At 41.4% G+C, this 20,774-nt stretch overlaps 1 protein-coding gene across 1 annotated transcript in view; it reads left to right on the top strand.

Moving 5' to 3' along the window:
- LOC121453542 (serine/threonine-protein kinase 32A) overlaps positions 1-20,774 on the top strand; it is a 109,857-nt gene that overhangs the window by 53,225 nt on the left and 35,858 nt on the right. The window contains exon 5 of the mRNA XM_041660409.1: positions 5,195-5,368. Within this exon, the coding sequence (XP_041516343.1) occupies positions 5,195-5,368 (174 nt within the window). The remainder of the gene's footprint in view (positions 1-5,194; positions 5,369-20,774) is intronic.

The raw sequence follows: 20,774 nt of genomic DNA, 5'->3' as shown, positions 1-20,774 counted from the left end.
ATATCAATGTTTGTGTTGCTGCTTGATTATGTCTCCCCAGTTCAAGAATGAACATTGTAAACAAAATAAGAACAGAAATGATAACACCAAACCCACAAACTCATTGCAACACTTTTAAAAATTGTGTTGGTTGCTTTTGGGAGATATTAGAAAACAAATCATTTTGAAAATCATTGCTAAAGGGGAGATCACTGTTAAACATGTTTCAATCTTTCCTTTCTGAATCACACCTCACCATAACTAAATAGTTTATTAAATCATTTTTCCTTATTAAAGTACTCCATTTAAAACATAAAGGAGAAATGACAGACTTTAATTTTACCACTCTGAAAGAACTTTAGGTTCTAGACAGTGATGCATAATGGCAATTGTTTATTAAAGTGCATAGACTCAGCTGTAAAGTGGCTTTGCATTTCCCCCAAATAAACATTAATTTCAGTAAGTCTTTGGATCAGTCTACCAGTTTCTACAAAATACATACCTGTGATGAATATCAGATGTGAGACATACATGTCATTTGCAGAACTCCAGCCTTCTGAAGTACTGTGACAAAAAAAAAAATTTGGTCTTTTAACAAAACTTTTGCTAGAATATAAAAGATGTTGGTCAGAGAAGCAATGGAATACAAAATCCAAAGGATCTATAAAAGTTTCTTATAAAAACAGTTCGAGTAGTTCATACATGAATATTATGTGTTTTGATCAAATTCACCCTTCTTTCCCTCCCCTCTAACTCCTTGGATACCTTCCCATTCCTTTCCCCAGACTCACTGAGCCACTTAGTGCTGACAGTGTGCACATGGGTGTGGGACCACTACTGAAGCAAGGGGAGATTCTCAATGGCTGCATACAAACTAAGTTGCCCTGCCTCAGTAGCTATCAGTTGCCAATGGCTCCTCAGATACAGGTGGGCCATCCTGAACTCCTCCTTCCATGACTGGATCTTAGCTGACTTGATCTTCTACAGATCTTATGCACACAGTCAGTGCGATAGTGATTCACGTGTGAATGGTCTTGTCATGTCTAAAAAACATTGTTGTTATGCAGTTATTCACTACCCCCAACTCTCACTTTTTTTTTTTTTGAGACAGGGTTTCTCTGTAGCTTTTGGAGCTTGTCTCACCATTTTTATGCCCCCTCTTTCGTGATGTCCTTGAGACTTGTAGAATGTGTGTGATATAGATGTTCCATTTGGAGCTGAGCGCACCACACTTTCTTATTCTATCTATGCATGCTGACCAGTTGTGAGTTCTTGCTTTAATCACTATCTTCTAACAAGGAAGTTAATTGATGAATGAGTCCCTATTGGTAAAGACACCAATGAAAAGAAAGTTCGTTAATGAGGGTTGAACCATGCACTAATATATATTAAAATAAGAACTTATGGGACAATTTAATACTGTGTTCATTTAGCAGAATAAAGTATTGGATTCTCTCATAGGCCTAAGGACTAGCCAGACAGGTGGTTTGTCCCAAATTAATATTATTAAGCATGCATTCTTTCTTATGGAGTTGACCTTAAATACAGTTATAGAGAGGTTGGCTACTCCCATAACATTCACGCCGTCTCCGCACTGTTGGGCTTACCATGTCAGAATATTCGCTATGGTAGCTTGCAGGTTCCACAATCAGGCAATACTGGGGATTAACTTTTTTCTAATCCTAGAACTCTTAGACCATTGCAGAACTGTGCAGGCTATCCAGTAATGGTGAAGCTTCCAGGTTAGTACCAGTTTGTTTTCTCCATGCCTATGACTCAAATTCCTGGTGTGGCTTTACCAATAGGCATTTACCATCTAGTTTTGGAGGTAATGGCAATAGCTTTTTTTTTTTTTTTTTTTTTTTTTTTTTTTTTTTTTTTTTTTTTTTTTGTACTTTCACTCTTTTATTTTGGCAATAGCTTGTAATAGACCAAAGGTGGGACGGTCTATGGAACCACATTTACAAATGACTTGAAAGTAGGTAACCCCATATGTGTCTCTGGGATTTTATTTTGATAGGCTATGTTGTCTGCAAGAAAAAAAAAGAAGAGGAAAAAATCCCCTCTTATAGAATGATTAAACACCTTTTATATATGACACACAAGTCTATGTCTATGACTGTTTTAGGAAGTGTCTACTGTAGTGGTTTCCATTTGAGTTTTCAAAGGTCTTTCATGTTAGTTATGTGTCTTCACACTCTTTCCACTACCCTGACCTCCAGGGTCATACAGTGAGTAGTTCAATTTAAAGAAAGGAATATTTGTGTAGTATGGAACTATGGACACTGAGTCTGTATTTGGCGAATATTCCTAGTGTGAGTTATACAGATCAGAAGCTGACATTGTTAGCTCCTTTTTCCAGTGAGGCAACTCATATTGGATACAAATAGAAGAAAGTATTCTTCTCATGTATATTTACACTTCAGTATCAAGTAAAATAGAAAATAAAAACTATAAAATAAAAATTATGTATAAATCTCATCATTTAGACAAAGTAACTTTTTGGCAGAGAATTTTATGCATGAACCATCAGTTTATTTTCTTTTTATTTTGTATATATCATGTCTTTTAAAATATATCCATTATATGTACTCTGTGCATACACATACATGCACATGTACACATGTTTTTGTGTGTTGTGCGTGTGTGTGTGTGTGTGTGTGTGTGTGTGAGAGAGAGAGAGAGAGAGAGAGAGAGAGAGAGAGAGAGAGTGATTACCACTCTGCCGGTTAGTGTTTTGTAAACGACACAAACTAGAGCCACCTGGGAAGGGGGGGGGACTTCAGTTTATAAACTGCTTCCATCAGATTGACCTGTGGGAGTATCTGATGATGTAATGAACATGCAACCTAGTGAATTTCACATGCGTCACGGCTAGACTTGTTAAGGTGAGCATAGCCAGCTCAGAACTATGCCATGCTATGACACAGGAAACAATAGCCACAGAAACCCAGCTGTGAGTCTCTGTGACATGTGGCTGAGTTACCAGGAAGGTTTTTGTATTTTAAACAATCAGATAATGCTAAGAATCCAAGCATTCTGTGTATCACTAAATAATATTATGCCTGCATATTTTTAATTAAATATTTTCAAAAAATTAAACACTCATCTTTTCCCTTTGAGAGTTAAGAATCCCAAGTAGGCTTCAGATGTGATGAGCTAAAGAAGGAAGATGGTTCTTAGCAATCAGACTTGACTGCTGGCCAGCTGAGCATGTCGCTTCTTGCCATGGCCTCTTTTCCCTTTGCTTATTAATCCCCTGCATGTTGGGACACTCTTGTTAGCTTGTCACCGCTGACACTCGCATCTGTCTGTTCTGTGGATAAAAATCGCCTAACTCAAGCCTTAGTAAAAAGGTTTGCTGTCGAGACTGAATTTAGTAAAAGAAATATTTACACTTAGAGCTTAGTGTGGCAATAGGAGAGGAGAGGGAGCCCCTGGGTGTGTCAGCAGGTGAGCGTGCAACCAACAGTAGAGTGTAGCATAAGTCTGCTCCACGGGCTATTTTTCCCCTGACTTGTAGTTATACGTATGATTGGATTTTCCCTTCTTTGGGTATCCCATTCTCACCGTCCTTAGTGGGTCAGCAGCAGCTCAGCCCATGAGCAAGGACGTTTTCTGCTCCACTGCTGGGAGCAGCGTGAGGTGTGAGAGACCTTGGGTGTGATTACATACTAACTACCCAGGGAGGCTCACTGAAAGATCTCCAGAACACAGGGGATAAAATTTGCTTTTGGTGCAGTTGGAAGGATTTCAAATGGAAGTGTCTCTACCCAGCAGCTTTCCTGGTGCCCTTTAAACCTGAAGCAGCGATAGCCAGCCAGACATCCCGTCAAGGTATAGAGGATACATAATTCCTAAAGATAATACCAAACATTCACATCTCAAAGTTTGAAAAATCACTTCCTGCATTTGTCATAATTTCCCAAGAGCTTAAGTTCTGATATCTTCACTGTGACTATGAAATTTTGTTTATTGAACCAGCGAACATCAGGGACCATCAGTCTTCATTAGACCATCACCTCCTTAGACTAATGCTTTGTTGATATTCTTATTCCTTATTGTTTATAAATCCCCCCTCAACCTGTAGGATCTGTCCTGTCATTGGTGATCAACAGTTACTCCTGAGCAGAGAATTCATCACCGTGAATTTATATGCTTCCTCGGGTACTGCTTGCAGGCACTTAGTTCTTTAATGCAAATGAAACTTCAAAATATGATTGCAGTGATGTTAGGAGAACAGAAACACATCAAAGCAGTATTGCTTTAGATAGCTTTGTCGTGACAGTACATCATGCCTGAGCCACAAGCACAACAAAACAAATCCCCACTGGAGAAGAGAGTCTTTACCAAGGTGCTGTGCATCTAAGCAGGTCCCCATATCTCTGCTGGAGGCTCTGCTTATGCTAAGCAGCCAGGAACCATGTGCCTGTGTCTCATTCCGTCTCCCAGTCCCCAGCTCCATTCTCCTTCAAATGGAGAGCTGGGATCTGCTCATACAGCAGGCATCACAATGCCAGTGACCTCCAATGTCTGTAGATTTGTGAATGAGTTCCTGCCATAGAACTAGTCCATGCATTCTCCCCCAGACTCAGGCTTCCCCATCATACCTGGTGTCCTAACAGGCTGAACTGTTCCCCATCCACAGAGATTAATCATTTGTTTCTGCTTGATGATGTGATCTTGTTCTCTTTCCTATTTCATTTTGTCCCTGGAGAATTCTTTGTAGAGGTCACCTAAGCATCACTGTTCCCTACTTTCTTCCTAAGGAATGGAAGCATAATGGCAACCTAGTAGGGTTTGCCTCCTACTCTATCCTGTATGTGTAGTTGGTGTTTAACTTTAAATTTATGTGTGCTTTGCATGTGTGCTCGTGTGTGCACACAGGTGCACTCTCTCATGTAGGCATACATGGAAGCCAAGGTTGACATTGTCTTTCCTCAATTGCTTGTCTACCTTACTTTTGAGACAGGTTGTCTAAACAAACCTGAAGCTCATCACCTTGGTAAGACAGGCTGGCCAGAGAGGCCTTCCCATAACCTCAGATTGGCCTATGTCTGGCTCCCAGTGCAGGGCGTTCTCACACTAGCCACCATGCCATGGTTCTATTTGGGTGCTGGGGATTCGAACTCAGGTCCTCCTTCTTACATGCAAGCATGTTGCCCACTGAGCCATTTCGCCAGCCCTGATACTTACTTTTCTAATGCTGTTCCAGGTATTCCTTCCAAGATGAAGAGGACATGTTCATGGTGGTGGATCTGCTACTTGGTGGGGACCTGCGTTATCACCTGCAGCAAAATGTCCACTTTCAGGAAGACACAGTGAAGCTCTTCATTTGTGAGCTGGCCATGGCCCTGGACTACCTGCAGAGCCAGCGCATCATCCACAGGTCAGCCAAGTCCAAGGAGACAGTCTGCGGCTTAGACAAGATGCTGCGCTGAGCAAAGTTTTGCTCATCACAGCATTTAATGCTCATTTAGCTGTTGTAGCAGTCCTTTGGGGTCGGTTGGCTGCCCCTGTGGGTGGTTGGCATATAGAGGTTCATTTGCCCAAGGTCACAGTAAAGGACAAGACTGAAAATCACTCTCAGTGTGTATTGGTACTTGGTTATAAAAATGGATCTATAAATAGAATGTATGGTGACAGGTGAGATCTTAAATAGTAAATTACTTGATTCAAATACAAGTAGAAACATGCAGAGGGCAAGATAAGAAAGAAAATTCTTATAGGAAAAAACTTGGTTTAACATCTTCCTTCCTGTCATGACAACTGTATTGAGTCCCCCATGTGTCCATTGCTAACAGGAGCAACAAAAACACCGAGTCTCCTGCACTTCAAAAATTTGCTTAAGAAAACAAATAAGGGGTTCTAAGGGGATATGTCCATTAGACAGGAAGGGGTACATTACAATTGTAAAAGAACCAGTAGCTTTAATGATGATCTCGTATACTATATTTATCTCAAAAACAACATGGATAAAGAGTCAGAGTAGCTATTATTAGACCTGTATTAACTTAAGAAAACCATGATTTATAAATATGAAATTATAACCTAGGTTTACTAATAATCAAATCACTATCATATCTGTTACTTTTACTGAGACTTACTTTGCGCTGTGCACTGGGAGACATTATTTTATTACTGTTTTAAATGCTTGGGAATCAACAAGGACTTCCCATTTGATCGTAGCATCCCCCATTGTATCGAAGAAGAAAGTGGTTCAAAGATTTGCTGATGGTTGGCAGTGTCAGGATCTAAAACTGAATTTCTCCAACCCCAAGTGTGTGAGAGAGAAAGACGTGTTATATAAGAGCACTAAAAATGCATGTGAAATTCATACAGCAATTACACATCATTAGATAAAAGCCAATACAGATAATCTCGCTGCTGTCCTCTCTTCTCTTTGAAGAATTGACGGAAGGTTTTAGTACAGTTGTGGCTCAGTTAGTATAGCCTGGATTGGATGCCTTTAACTTTTCTGGATCCACTCTGAGCCTGTGGATGAATGGGTACCACCAAAATTTGCAGGCACATGAACTAATCCCTTTTCTTTCCTGGCTTTTAGTGGGTAGACTTAAGTAACTGTTTAACTATCCTTCTTTGGTGAGGCTATTTGTATTGGAAATGTGCTCTTTATGTAATAGTTAAATGGAAAACTAGCCAGTTAATCACACAGGACTTCAGACGACAATTTACACACCTGGTGTTGTGTGGGTAATTGGAGATCTTGTTTTGAAGGCCAGGCTTGCTGGCTCTTGGCAGCTCTTTCTGGGAAGAGCTTTATTCCAAGAGGAATCAGGCAGGAAGTTCACCTAGAACCAGGAAAAAGCTCATTCCTAGGCTTTGACTGTTGCTCTGTCTCTTCCTCCTTCACACCTCACTATTCTCATCAGATTGGGGTTACTCAAATCATGTCGCACATGAGAGATGAACCCCTATTTCCAAACTTTTACACTCCCACAGTCTTTACTTCCTGTCCACTTTCAGAGGACCTGTTTGTGCTAGAACATCTTCTCACATTGAGATGTATTAAAAAAAATGTGGGCATTCTGGATGCATGGAAACAAATGGAAATGCTGTCCTTCTGGGGTCACGGAACAATTCAAGTGTGTTTCTGCTGCCTGTGGGCCCCACTCACCTCTCCTGCACTGCATTTTGTGAGCCATCTGCCATTTTGTACTTCTGAGAATCTCTGACACTTTTTGATATTTGAGTCCTTCTATTCCAGGAGTGAAGCCATGTCTGTTTAGCTTCCCATTGCCTTGCTATTACTTGGCAAAACTATGGAGGGTTAGATTCTAGCTAAGCCACGCAAATGGCTAACCAGAAGCAAATAATAACTACACATTTAGCATCTGGAGCATTCGAGCTCGAGGGGTACCTCAGAAGGTAAGGGCACTTAGCAGAGACCCTGAGCTGAATTCCCAGCATGGAAGTCAGTAATGTTATAACTACTTTAAGCTCTAGCTCTAGGAATGTCTGATGTCTTTGGCCTTCAAAAACACAGCATCCATACACACTTGTACCTCTACACAGACATACACCTACACATGATCAAGGAAATATATCTTTAAAAAAATATATGGTGGGGGCTGGAGAGATGGCTCAGAGGTTAAGAACACTGACTGCTCTTCCAGAAGTCCTGAGTTCAATTCCCAGCAACCACATGGTGGCTCACAGCCATCTATAATGGGATCTGGTGCCCTCTTCTGGCATGTAAGCATACATGGAGGAATGTTGTATACATAATAAATAAATAAATCTTTAAAAAAATATATATGGCACATTAAAGGCAAAGATTTCAACCTTTCATTATCTTTATGTGGGGCTATACAATTTGTCATTAGAACAGTGTACTTCTGAGAGCTAAATAGGGTGTTAATAACAATAATATTGGATGTGATTGTCTTCACAATACTTGAACAGATGACACCAATTGACATGCTAGCATGGAAGGAGGGAATCTCATGGGTCCTCAAAGAACTAATAAGGAATGCTGAAAGCAGGAGAAATAGTGTTCCCCAGAGAAGAGCCCCCAGGTTGGTTATTCAATACCAAGTGATCAGCCTAAAATCATATACATAGACATAACATCATACAGACTGAGTAGGCTGTATCTATATATTTAGAACTATACACACACATAAATAGATATATAAGTAACGACAATTAAAGGAACTGAGGCCATGAATTTGAGAACTAGTTGGGGTACATAAGGAAGGTTGGGGGTATGAAAGGGAAGGAGAAATGATATATTTAACCTCAAAAAATTAATAATAATGATAAGATGATAGTCCAAGCTCTCATGTGTTCCAATAAATTAAAGACATATTATCAGTGTTAAAGTTTATGACCCCATACATGGCTAATTAAGGAATCTTCTTGTGTCTAAGGAATGTAAATGATAGATAGCAATAGTGTTGTTCTGAGAATATGACTCATGTGGGGTATGAAGCTGAGAGATGAACTCAGAACAATTTGGGCTTCTGAGTTCTAGGAATCCCATTATAAAATCTCCTTTTATTCTTCATTTATTACAACAAATATTTATCCATTCTGATGGTTCAGCTCTTTCCCAGGGTGTTTAGTGATATGGGTTTTTTTTCATGGAATAAATTGAAATTAAAACCATAACTCTTTAAAAAAATATAACTTCCTTCAGAAGGATCAATAAAATAAATACTCCATTTGATTGATGCTAAGATGACAGAATAAACCATAATTTTTACTACTGAGAACGTTGTGAAATATAAAACTGACATCCTGAATTCTGAGACGTGAAATGTGTAAATGAAAAAGAACGGATGAAATATGATAGATTTGCCCAAGTGAGCAGTAACCAGTTGCACGGAATGGTAGCTAAAAAATACAGAACTTCTACGTTTAGAGTGAACCCCTGTTTTCCCTTCACGTATAGCAGATGATTCGAAATGATCCTAAGTAGTCAGGGAATATGCATGGAGCAAGGGTAGTGCCAGCCCACCATTTACCAGTGGCTTCCAGTCCAGGGACTCTTCTAGAACTTGTAAATGACTGCGCTCAGTCTTCCTCTAGTTATGGAAGTTTCATGGTATTACTATCCCCATTTGACAGTCCAAACTCCAGTTTAAAAAATTAAGGCTCTCGTAGGTGAAGCATCAGATTGAGGAAATGCAGAGCTCTTGACCACACTGTGTTCCATGAGGTTGAGAGTTCCTGGGGCCTGAGCAGAGTGTGGAGTGAGGTGAGCATGGCCACCTACCTGCAAGCACCCGTATTCCAGCCACACAGGCAGAGATGGCACCCTGAAGCCACCAGGTCAGGGAATGACCTAAAACCAGAAGCTAAACTTATGAGAAAAGCTGGAATACATCACAGAAGGTGTTAGGTAAGGAAACAGCTTCAGAAGAATTCAGAGGATTCAAGAGGTTTAAATGACCAAAGCAACAATCAGACCTAGAGCATGTAGCAGGGACTGAGTAAGGAGAGTCTTTATTCAGGGACTGCGGGGATGGCTCAGTCAGTAGAACACTTACTATAGAAGGATGAGGACATACATTTGGATCGCCAACACTCACATAAAAAATTCACACATTTAGAATCTCAGTCAGTGGGGACAAGTGATCCCTGGAGATCACTGACAAGTTTTCTGAACTGGATTATTCCAGGTTCAGTGAGATACCTACCTTGTCTCAAAACATCAGGTGAAGAGTAATCAAAGAAAATGTCTAATTTCAACCTGTTACCTCAACAAGTACATGTATCCATAGAATACAGAAACTCTTCCCCCACATGAATACACTGTCTTAGTTAGGGTTACTATTGCTGGGATGAATTATGACCAAAAGCAAGTTGGAGAGGAAAGGGTTTATTTGGCTTGTACTTACACATCACAGTTTGTCATCAAAAGAAGTCAGGGGAAGAACTCAAGCAGGAAAGAAACCTGGAAGCCGAAGCTGATGCAGAGGCCATGGAGAGGTACTGCTTACTGGCTTGCTGTTCTTGACTTGCTCAGCCTATTTTCTCATAGGAATCAGGACCACCAGTCTACGGTGGCCCAACCATAATGAACTGCGCCCCCCCTCTTCAGACCCTAATTAAGAAAATGTACTACAGGCTTGCCAGCAGCCCATACTTAGGAAGACATTTTCTCAGTTGAGGGTCCCTCCTGTTTGATGACTCTAACTTGTGTCAAGTTGACATAAAACTGACTAGTACACACACACACACACACACACACACACACACATTGGCATCCCTGCCAATGATCGTGCCTTATTTTTCTAAAACACTGCATCTCCTTTCTTTTCCATAAACTCCACGTGGGATATAAAAGGGTCCTTGTCTTATTTTATTGAAAGAAATTTTCAGCTCATAGACTTGAATTTTTAAAGTTCCCTTAATATGCAGAATATTGAGCTAATTTTCATCAATTTCCAGAGCTTTCTTAGCCATGGTTGATAAAGACAGTTGCATAATAGCTTTAACTTTTTATGTAACTAGACAAGTTTCCTGTTAGTGAAGAAATTCAAACGTTTCCCGTGCTCCAGATTAAAAATTGGCTTTAGTTTTCAAAGTGTGGCAGATCCTGTTTTAATACCCCCTTATTTTCATTAAGACAGTAAGTGAAGGTTTTAAAGTTTAGACAGAGTGATTATTTGTTTCTGTTAAAAATAAGAGAACTCAAATTCATTATAATTCCGGTGAGGACAGTGTTGGATTAGAATGCCACACTCCCCCCAAAGAATAATCTGATGAAAACTAATTATTGTAGGCCAAGAAGGGAATGGTAGTCATTCTCCTGTCTGATGTTGAAGACTCAATTATGAACCGAGGCTATGAAGATGAGCTATACGAGGCAGTTAACAGTAAGTCATCTCAGCTTAGAGAAAACGGTTGATTGGGCTTTCCTCCCAGTTAAAATAGCCCCACTTAATGAAGTTATCACTCTCCATTTTCCAAATTCCTATAGGAATGACTTAAAAATCCTATTAGGCAATTCCTATAAATAATCACAGCATAACAGAGAAAATTGCGAAGCTTTATCTCCCATCGATAATGGAAATATTGAACAGGGAATAATAAAAAAGTTTTGATTATGAAGGAGAACACGGGATTGTGTTTTCATTTATTACCTTTGTCTTCTCTGTGATGGTGAGAGGGGTGGAGGGACCAATAAAGGCAGCTGGTGTCATTCTGAAGCAAGATGCAGATAAGAGCAAATGTCCACTTGTCGCCCTTCAGACTGATGTAGCAACTTTAAAGGAGCTCCTAGCATCCTTCTCAGAAGCTGCACCTTGACGATGAAATCAAAAGCCTGGGCACAGTGACTCTAGCCTAGATAGTCAAAAACGCCTTCAAAGCGTATGGTTACCAGACAACACTACAGAGCCAAGGCTCCAGTGGTGAGTGAGGTGAACTCTGTTGTAACATAGGTAACAGTTGGTCATGAAAAACGGTTTACAAATAAGAAAGACTTAAATTCGGGAGCATGCATTATAAACATTATAAGCTGTTGTGACTTTGTCATGGGCTATGTCATCACCACTCATACCAGTTACATTGTCCCAGTGGTCATGGTTGTGCTTCTAATTGCAGCTTCTGAGCCATGATGCCACTCACAGAATGCTTATGTAAATCCTTATGGGTAGAGAAAGTTTTACCCATGTCCAATAACCAACGTTCATCACAGTGATCAAAGTAGAGGGCTACCGGATAATTGAGCATAAGTATCTGAATGAGGACAGTGTGCACACATGACTTTTAGATGAGTGAACAAGGCCAATTTGCCATGGATGATGTATTCCGAAGCAAATCTTAATTTGCTCTACAAATTGCTATTGTTGGGCTATAGAAGACAAGATTTTGTGACACCTTTGTTATTCTTGTAATGGGAAGGACTCATTGATTTAATCCACATTTATTAACTCCCATGTTCCTTGGCTTGGGGTGTGGACATAGTGTAACTGAGGTTTCTACAAAGATGCCATCTTATTGGCCAAAACTGGATTCTCTTTCAAGATTAGGCCGGATAAATTCAGACAGGAGGTTAATAGAATGCATTCCTGTTGAAGCTATAGAATTCATAGCACCCTGCTTTGTCAGATTTAACAAAGAACACCAGACTCTAGAATGAACTGACTAGCAGGACAGCATTTACAATTTCAAATAACAATATAATATTTTATAACATAACCCCAATTGTGCCAGCAACCCCAAAACAATGTTGGTTAGAAGTGATAGAGATAGAACTTGTTTACTGAAAAACATACACAAGAGGTGAAAATCCTGAAGTACAGCAGTCCCCACAATGCCTGTTTGCCACTTTTCTCCTGAAGAAGTATACTGTACCACAGACCCATGCCAGCCTCCTCTACAGCTTCGGGCAGTGCCCTGAACTTCTCTATTAAGAAAGAATTGGGGGTTGGCAAGGTTCAGAAGTGATTCCTTCATGCATAGGTCTCTGGGATGGCTTCCTCTTCACCTCGGCGGGATGGTCTTTATGTGTGACCTTGTCCTTTCTCTATTCTCTACTGCACACACACTCTCCTCCAAGAAGGCTGTGTGACTGAAATGAACTGCCTGATGATCATGTGACCCTGAAGTGTGACAAACAGCTCTTAGCACATTTACCAGACAAGTTCTTGTTTGCAATTCAATCATGAACCAAGTCATACTTGTTTTCAGTGAAGGTCTTTAGCTTATCGCAGGGAGAGATCTAGGCCGGAGGTCACCTTGGCATCTCATTTACACACACTCTCATATCTTAGCAGTCATATTTTATTTTCTTGAGGTGATAATTCATAGGTAAAAATGAGATCGTTTTGGTGCTAATCATCCAAGTGACAGTTCAGTTCTTAATGAATGAATATGCTAACCCAGAGACAGCTTAGCTTTGAAATGAATCACCTGGTGAGATATTTTTCTCATTCCTGAATGTGTTTACTTCTTTTAGCTTACCAGCCTTTTAACCCAATTAATTTGTAGTGCAAAGTACATACGTCATTGCTTTAATGCCTTAGCAAGTTATTTATTATACATATACCAAGACCTTGTCCTATGGTACTCAGCATGCTGTACACAGTGCCCTGTTTGGCTGTCAGCTTTGGCAGAGTTAAGTAACTTGGCCATGTACAGTTAGTGTATGGAGACAAAACTCAAATGCAAGATAACGTAGCCATGTGTAGTTAGTGTATGAAGACCAAATACAAATACAAGGTTTTCTAACTAAAGGTCCTGACTGGTTCATGCTCTAAATACAGGCTTCCTTAGCTTCATCCTTATGAAAATAACTGTTAAATACCTTCCAGGTTATATGAGCTATATAGTGCTACTTAGCCAATTGAGAGATGTTTTGGCTGGTTTGTATTGTGTGTGTTATTCCTATTGTGATAAACTCCATGACCAAAACCATCTCAGAGGGGATGAGGTTTATTTCATCTTATAACACTCAAGTCAGCAATTCTTCACTAAGGAAAGTCAGGACAGGGACCCAAGGCAGGGACCTAGAGACAGGAACTGAAGCAGAGACCATGGAGGAGTGTTGCTTACGGGTCTGCTTGTTCTGGCCTGCTCATCCTGCTTTCTCATACAGCATAGGACCACATGCCTCAGGATGGCATTGCTCACAGTAGCCCGGGCTCTCCCCCACTTCACTCAGCAATCAAGAAAATGCTCATAGACTTGCCTACAAGCCAAGTAGATGGCAATAATTTCTGCTTTCCTCTTCCCAGTTGATTAGAGTTTGTGTTAAGTTGACAAAAAAGTAAGCAGCATGCTTTCAGTAAAAGATACATTCAAGTCTTAACTCCCATTGCCTTAAAATGTGACCTTTTGGGAAACCGGATCTTTATTGAAATAATCAAATTAAAATAAGGCCAGTCTGATGGGCCCTGTTTAGATATGACTGGTGGCTTTATAAAAAGAGGCTATCTGGGTGTGGACACGTGTGTGTGTGTGTGTGTGTGTGTGTGTGTGTGTGCGCGCGCGCGCGCACAAATGATTGCCATAGGAAGAGGAAGGACTGGAGAAATATGCATATAAACCAAAGAACAGTAGATTGCCTGTAAACCAGAAGATGCTAGAAGAGGCAAGAGAGGATGGTCTCTGTGGAAGCAGGATCTATGGACCCTTTGGCTTCAGACTTGCAGTCTGTAGAACTGTGAGACAGAAACTTCCAGCAGAAACCAAGCTCATGATAGAGCAAAAGCATGAAGTTCTCTCCTGCTGCTCAGAACAACTTCTTGCTTTTATCTTTCATGTTTGGTGAGATATTTCAGGTATCTAAAGCATCTGATTTCTCTGGCTGAAAGTGTCTTGTTTGACTTTTATATATCTGTAAAGAAGGATTTATTATTTTTTTTCTCATTTACCATAGCAGTATGTTCAGTCTGAGAAACTACAAGCCTAAAAGTAGTTGTAGATGACTTATTACTCTCACTATGTGTGTTCTGCTTGAGGTTTGTCTTTCCTTCTTTCTATGTATTGACAACATTTGTTGCTTATTGCATTGGAATATTACATTTAGGTTTCAGGCTGACATCTTCTGGGGAGTGCCTAAGAAAAGGCCTCTCCTCTTTGTCTTGTTAAATCTTATCTTTAGTAGATCACCAACCCTTGCAAATGCTCTCTTTTCTTACCTGCTACTGGAGCCCTAGAAACAAAGGGCAGTGCAGTAATAAGGGTATTATGTTGCTGTGTTCTGTTCAGCACCTGCTCCCAGGCTATCAAATAATGAACGAGCATGAATTACACACTGTGAAAACAGGAGAATCTGCCCCCTTGGTGTTATGCATCAGACAGTTGCAAAGGGCCTTTAAAATGTACCACCTGCTGACTCACCATGGAAAAGGCAAGGGAATACTTGTTTACAGATTAACATTTAACCAGGCTGGGCTGAACTTTTAATAATTTCAGTAAGGTTAAGAGTTTCATTAATATGTAACCTGTGAGCTTTGTTAAATACAATTTCATTTAGTCTAGCATACATTGAAATACGAAGTACAAATTTTACTCTTTAAGTTTAATCATTTAATACTAAACAGAATTGTCTACTTATGTATATGTCAGGCCCATAGCTGGGAGTAGAATTTTTGGGGTGGAGGAAACTACTACGAGTTCTCTTTCTTTCTTTCTTTCTTTCTTTCTTTCTTTCTTCCTTCCTTCCTTCCTTCCTTCTTTCTCTTTCATTCTTCCTCTTCTTTCTCTTTCTTCCTCTTTTCCTCTTTTTTCTCTTCTTCCTCTTCTTTCTCTTCTTCCTCTTCCTCCTCCTCCTCCTCCTCCTCCTCCTCCTCCTCTGTTGTCATCTTCTAGATTACAGATAATGAGATGACACCAGCAACAAGGACCTACCTACTGAGGGAGCTGTGTTAGTTAGAGATTGTGTTTAATACTTCATAATAAATAGCAATTTGAGCAGGTACACTTCTGGGAAGTGTGTGCTGCTTTAACACTGTGCTCACAGGGGACCTGGAATATTGACAGCATTGGTGGCAGGCTAGCCAGATAAACAGCTCTGGGGGTCAGAGCAGAGGGCATGTGAGGGTAGGAATGGGTGACAAGTGTCAGTAGAGGCTAGATCATTACCTCATTTAAACGAGTGTGCTAACATAGCCCTGCTTTGTATTTGTGATTAGTGAAGAGGTCGAGCAAGCAGGGAAGGCATGGACTTGAGCTTGATTTACACTCTAGAGTGTGTGGTCAGGAAGTTAGGATGGAAGGGATTAGAGAGGTCCTGTTAGCTGATCTCACACAGTCAGAAAGAACCCATGAGCTGAGGTGCTCCCTTCTTATCCTGAAGATACAAGACAGACACATTTTCTACAAAGCCCAACTAGCAAATGCATTCTTCTTTAAGGACCTCAGTATTTCCACCTCAATGCATCATCTCTGCTATATTGAGTGGCAGTGGTCATAGGCAGCTTGGAAACAAATGCGAATGATTGTGCAGCACTAGACTTTGTCACGGATGCTGTATGAAAGTTTTGAAGAATAATGTAAACTTAGGTATATTTTATTTTTTTATTTTTCTCAAGGAAGGGTTTGTCTGTGTACCCCTGGCTGTCCTGGAACTATCTCTGTAGACCATGCTGACCTCGAACTCAGAGACTTGCCTGCCTCTGCCTCAGGAGTGCTGGGATTAAAAGCATGGGGTACTTTGCCCGGCTTATACTTAAGTATAATGGAGCTTAGCCTGTGCTGCCGTGTGTAACAAGTGAAACCTGTCACCCTTATGACATCACAATGGACATTGAAAACACCTGTTTATCTCTCGACAGTCTGAGCTTATCGTCAGTGTCTCATGGCCTAGTTCTCCCTGCTCTGGACACTTGCTAATTATTTGTTCAGTGCGTTATGAAATCTAGCTGAGCAGTCACTTTGTGCCAGATTCTATAGTAAGAGATTTACATGCGTCACTTAATGCAATCAGCACATCATTATGAAGGAGAGTTCACTGTCCTTCATTCTATCAGGCAATGAGTTTAGAGCTCAAATGATGGTAAACCTAAACTCGCATGGCTTCAAATAACAAAATAAATATTATCTTATAGAACTCGAAAATCCAGATGAACTTTATCAGAAGATTACTTATTTGACAATCCAGCAGCAGCATTGGCCAAGGTGCTGCTTTCTCTTGCCTGTTCCTTCTGTGGACCCTCCATCCTCAGCCTGCTCCTCCATGTACTGCTAAGAAGGCTCTGGTAGTCCATGCTAAGTCTTCTGAATCCAGTGACTAACAGTCCTTCTTAAAATTTCCCTCGGGATGCTAAAGGGGCTTCTTTTCAGCCTTTCATTACTCCCCCTCTCACTCAGTGGCTCTAATTGCGTCATCCTTCCATTCCTGGTCTGGTAACTGCAGTCACGTGACAGGAAATTTCTTAGCTTATGTCTAGAGTTAGCATAGTGTAGGTGCCCTCAAAGCAAAGGTAACGGTGCCTGGTTAAATATCCAAGGGAAAACTGCAGTAACCACTGAGAGAGTGAAGAATGCATCTTAGGAAGGTGATCACATTTACCCATGGTCCTGGAACCAGGAAGCTGCAGGTTTGGGATTTCAACCTGGGGGTCATCTAACTATAAAGCCCACATTCCTAATTTCTACCTCTAGTGAAGCTGGGACTATCTGGTACTAGATTGAAACGTTTGTTACTGAGACTATTGCCATCATGTGACTCTATGAATTAGTAAATCTATGTATTTAATTTTAAGTCGCATGTATGTATTAGTTATATACATTTATGTATGTAAAGCCTGTTAATTGTTACATAGCTTTATATTTTTTATAAAACATCTGTATACATTTATAGTCAAACACAGTGCAACCTGTGTGGTGCGTATGTGTAGTCTGCACTAACTGCTTCCTCGTCCATCCTGCCACAAATACATGCGTGTTCTTTCACTCCAGTCAGATAGAAATGATATGAGCAGGCACAGGGCAGCTTCCTGTAGAGTTGAAAGCCTAACGCTTTTCAGAACCCAAGACTTACAGAGTGGTTTTTAATTCCGGAAGCTCTGAAGCTCCAAACCTTGAGGAGCACAGGCCTATAGCTACAGGTTCCAATGCCAGACACTCATAGATCTAGGCACACAAGTCAAAAGTATATTGTGCTTTCAAAAGCAGAAGCTTGTGGCTTTGTGCTTTCAGAAATCAAGGCTTAGGGCTCCCTCCTTTCAAAGCCAGCAAGCGGCTGCAGGTACCCAAGGAAAGGCTTATTGCTTTGCGCATTGACTTACAGTGGCCCAGTAACAGCCAATAATACCATTCTTTCAAGCTCTCTGTGTCAGGCCCTAAGCTCTTAGCCTTGGCGTCTCTGGAACTTTTCTAGGGCTGGGATCTGCAGGTCGTCTGCTGAGCTCTTCATGGCCTCTTACGGCGATAGGCTCCACTGTCAGTCGCCTTCATAGTCTCTATGTAAAGTCTTTGCTTTTTCGTCTCTGGGATTCCTCGCTGTCCCTGAGCTGCTGAGTGTTCTGAAAGTTTATGGCCCCAGCAGTTTCCAGGACTTATAGTTTCATAAGTCGTTCACAGGCTGCTTTACACTGTTGCTCTTCAGGGCCTGGGCCCCGAAACCTGACGATTTCATCTTAGAGTGACCGGCTCAGCCCAATAAAGATCATAACAAGTAAAAAACAAAACAAAACAAAACAAAACAAAAACGTGGTTATCAGTGCATAGGCAAATGTTCCTGACAGACCAACAGAAGCTGACATAGAATGCTTCTGTTGTCAGAACAGGGCAGGGGCAGATGACAGACCCTAGCTCTGCAGCAGAGTTAACAGGTCATCAATCAGGGGCTTTGCTCTGAGTCAGGCTGGGAAGTGCTCCTTACCTGGCCTGAGTGGAGAGAGCAGCAGGACAGGAAGGACCACTGGGAATGACTGCAGGCCGGTTCACCTAAAGGTCACTGATGTTTCTTGTAACTTGAGTGACATCTCCCAAAGGTACTGCCAACTGTCCAGGGCAGTTGTAACTAGAGAAAGACTAGAATGGAAGTCGGTGCCCCCGCTGCGGTTGTCGCTCTGGTGGGTCACTACCCAGCCTATCTGTGCTTCATTCTGAAGACTGGAGCCTGTGCAGTCCCACGGCCAGTGATCTCTTTTCTGTGAGCTAACCTTAAAACTAGCTGCCGTCTGAATGGCTCGGGAGGTGTGCAAGGCTCAGTGGCCTTGGGGCTTCAATCCTCCCACTGCAATGCGGGGAGGGGGAACAGTTTCAGAGACAAGACCCACCTGGGCAGATGTGATTTTGAATTGATTTGATGCCTTTGTTCAGGTTCTGTATGAAAATGCTAATGAGAGAGAGATTGGGGGAAGGCAGATTTCATTCTGACTTCCCAGATTGCGGCTCTCTGAATAAAGCACAGATTCAGTTCGTGTGTGTGTGTGTGTGTGTGTGTGTGTGTGTGTGATGGGCAGCATGAATGCTGACAGTTGCTGTGGTCCTTACAGCTGGAGTGGAATTTCCTTAGGTCCAGGAAGGATGCAAAGCAGCCAAGCTGCCACCATCACAAGTCAGCTGATTGTCATACAAGGGAGATCATGATTGACAGTTCCTCACTCAAGGCAACTGGGCACAGGAGGAGAGTCTGGCAGTTGCCCACTAAGCAGTGTGTCACCAGCAACTTCGATTACTTGAAGGGGAGACGTTATGGGGGTTTACAGCAAAGATGTAACGTCCTTTTCATGGAACTTTGTCTAGCATCACCTACTTCCATCAGTCAAGTACATTTTGGGAGGGTCGTTCTGCGTCTCAATACCAAATATAAAAATGCTAGTGTGTGCTTGCCTGATACAACTAGATGCATTAACCCAGTGATACCTCCTGGCCCAGAGGAGACCCATGAGAGGACTCCACCCATGTCCACCCCAGTAGTCTCCACTCTTTGAGCTTCATGGGCATATGATCCTAGTCATTACATATTTGCAAATTTATTTACTTGCATAGAACATACATTTCTACTTTACTTAAATCCATTACACTGTCCTTATGTGCAAACTAATCTTTCTAGACCATTTTATCTCGCATTCAGTGATTACTGAATACCAGGCTTGTTTAAAGGAAACAGACAAGGGGAGATTTATTAACTTCCATCAGTCAAACATAACCAGGATGTGGTTCACCCTCAGGCTATTTGGCATGGGCAGCATTCCAAACTGCCTGGGTAAATAGAACTCTTTCAACTCTTTCTTCTTTCTTGGTAAGATAACCTGAATTTGGTCGCAAAGACCCAGGTTAGTGTTCAATACTTGGGCTGGATCACTCACAGTGATTATGTTCCCAGCATCTCCATTTCAATATGGATATGAGTTAGTATGGCTAGTGACTTCTTCAGAAAAAAAAAAAAGCTACTGGTTTCCCTAATAAAAGAGGAGAAACCCATTTATTAGTGCTGGGTTCAGCTCCTCTTTGCCCTAGAGCTATAAGTGATGTCTAAAGCTGTAGCGAATGTTCTGAGATCAGGAACCAGCAAATCAAATTGCTAATGGGACAGAATGGCAAAATAGCATTCAAAGCTGGGGTTTTGGTAGCAGTGTGGAATCAGCACAGGAGCCTGGATGCATCATTCCTCCTGAAATGTTTCTCATGGATTCTCTACCTGCTCCAATCACCAGGAACACACCAAGCACATCTATGGCCTAAAACCCAGGAGTTTGTTGGTATTTGATCCAAAAGAAAAAGCTGCAGATGCTGGGGGGGGGGGGGGGGGGGCGGGGTCTGGGCTCTGCTGGGTGCTTTGGAGAGCACTGAGTAAGCCCTGTATTTCCTTAGAAATGGATCCTGCCAGAAAACAGAGCAGTGGCCGACTACCCATCTTGAGAATTTACCAGAGAGTGGTCCAGGTCTTAACTACAAAAGACACAGCCATCATTTCATGGTCAGCTTTGTAGTTTGCCTGGTGCATTTCCATCATGCTTCAGAGAAGATTACATGGTTGCAGGGCTATCTTCCTCTCTCTGCTATGGTCATAGAGCAGACTTCCAGCTCAGTGATCAAAAGCAGAGCACATATCCCAGCTCATCGCATGAGAACACATCCCAGCTGGCAGCAGTCAAAGCTGCCATATGCACTCCCTGCATAAGCTAGATGTAAGCTTATTGTCACTAGCATCAAAACACTTACAAAAAATTACATAAATACGAAAAAATTCAAGGCAGCATTTAATACAGGACCTGACTAGTCAGTCTGAACTGCAATTTTGCTCATTTAAGCAATTTGCAAGGGTGTACTCCTCCTTGTTGGAGCGTCTGCCCAAGCAGCTGTCCTCTGCCTTTAAAAATTTTCACTCTCCTGCAGGCACTTCTACCTGCCACCCCATT

Source organism: Microtus oregoni, unplaced genomic scaffold, assembly GCF_018167655.1.
Source record: "Microtus oregoni isolate MIOR12 unplaced genomic scaffold, Mior012 000011F_ref0000422, whole genome shotgun sequence".
In the NCBI taxonomy this organism is placed as follows: domain Eukaryota; kingdom Metazoa; phylum Chordata; class Mammalia; order Rodentia; family Cricetidae; genus Microtus; species Microtus oregoni.
This window is presented reverse-complemented; position numbering and strand designations above follow the sequence as displayed.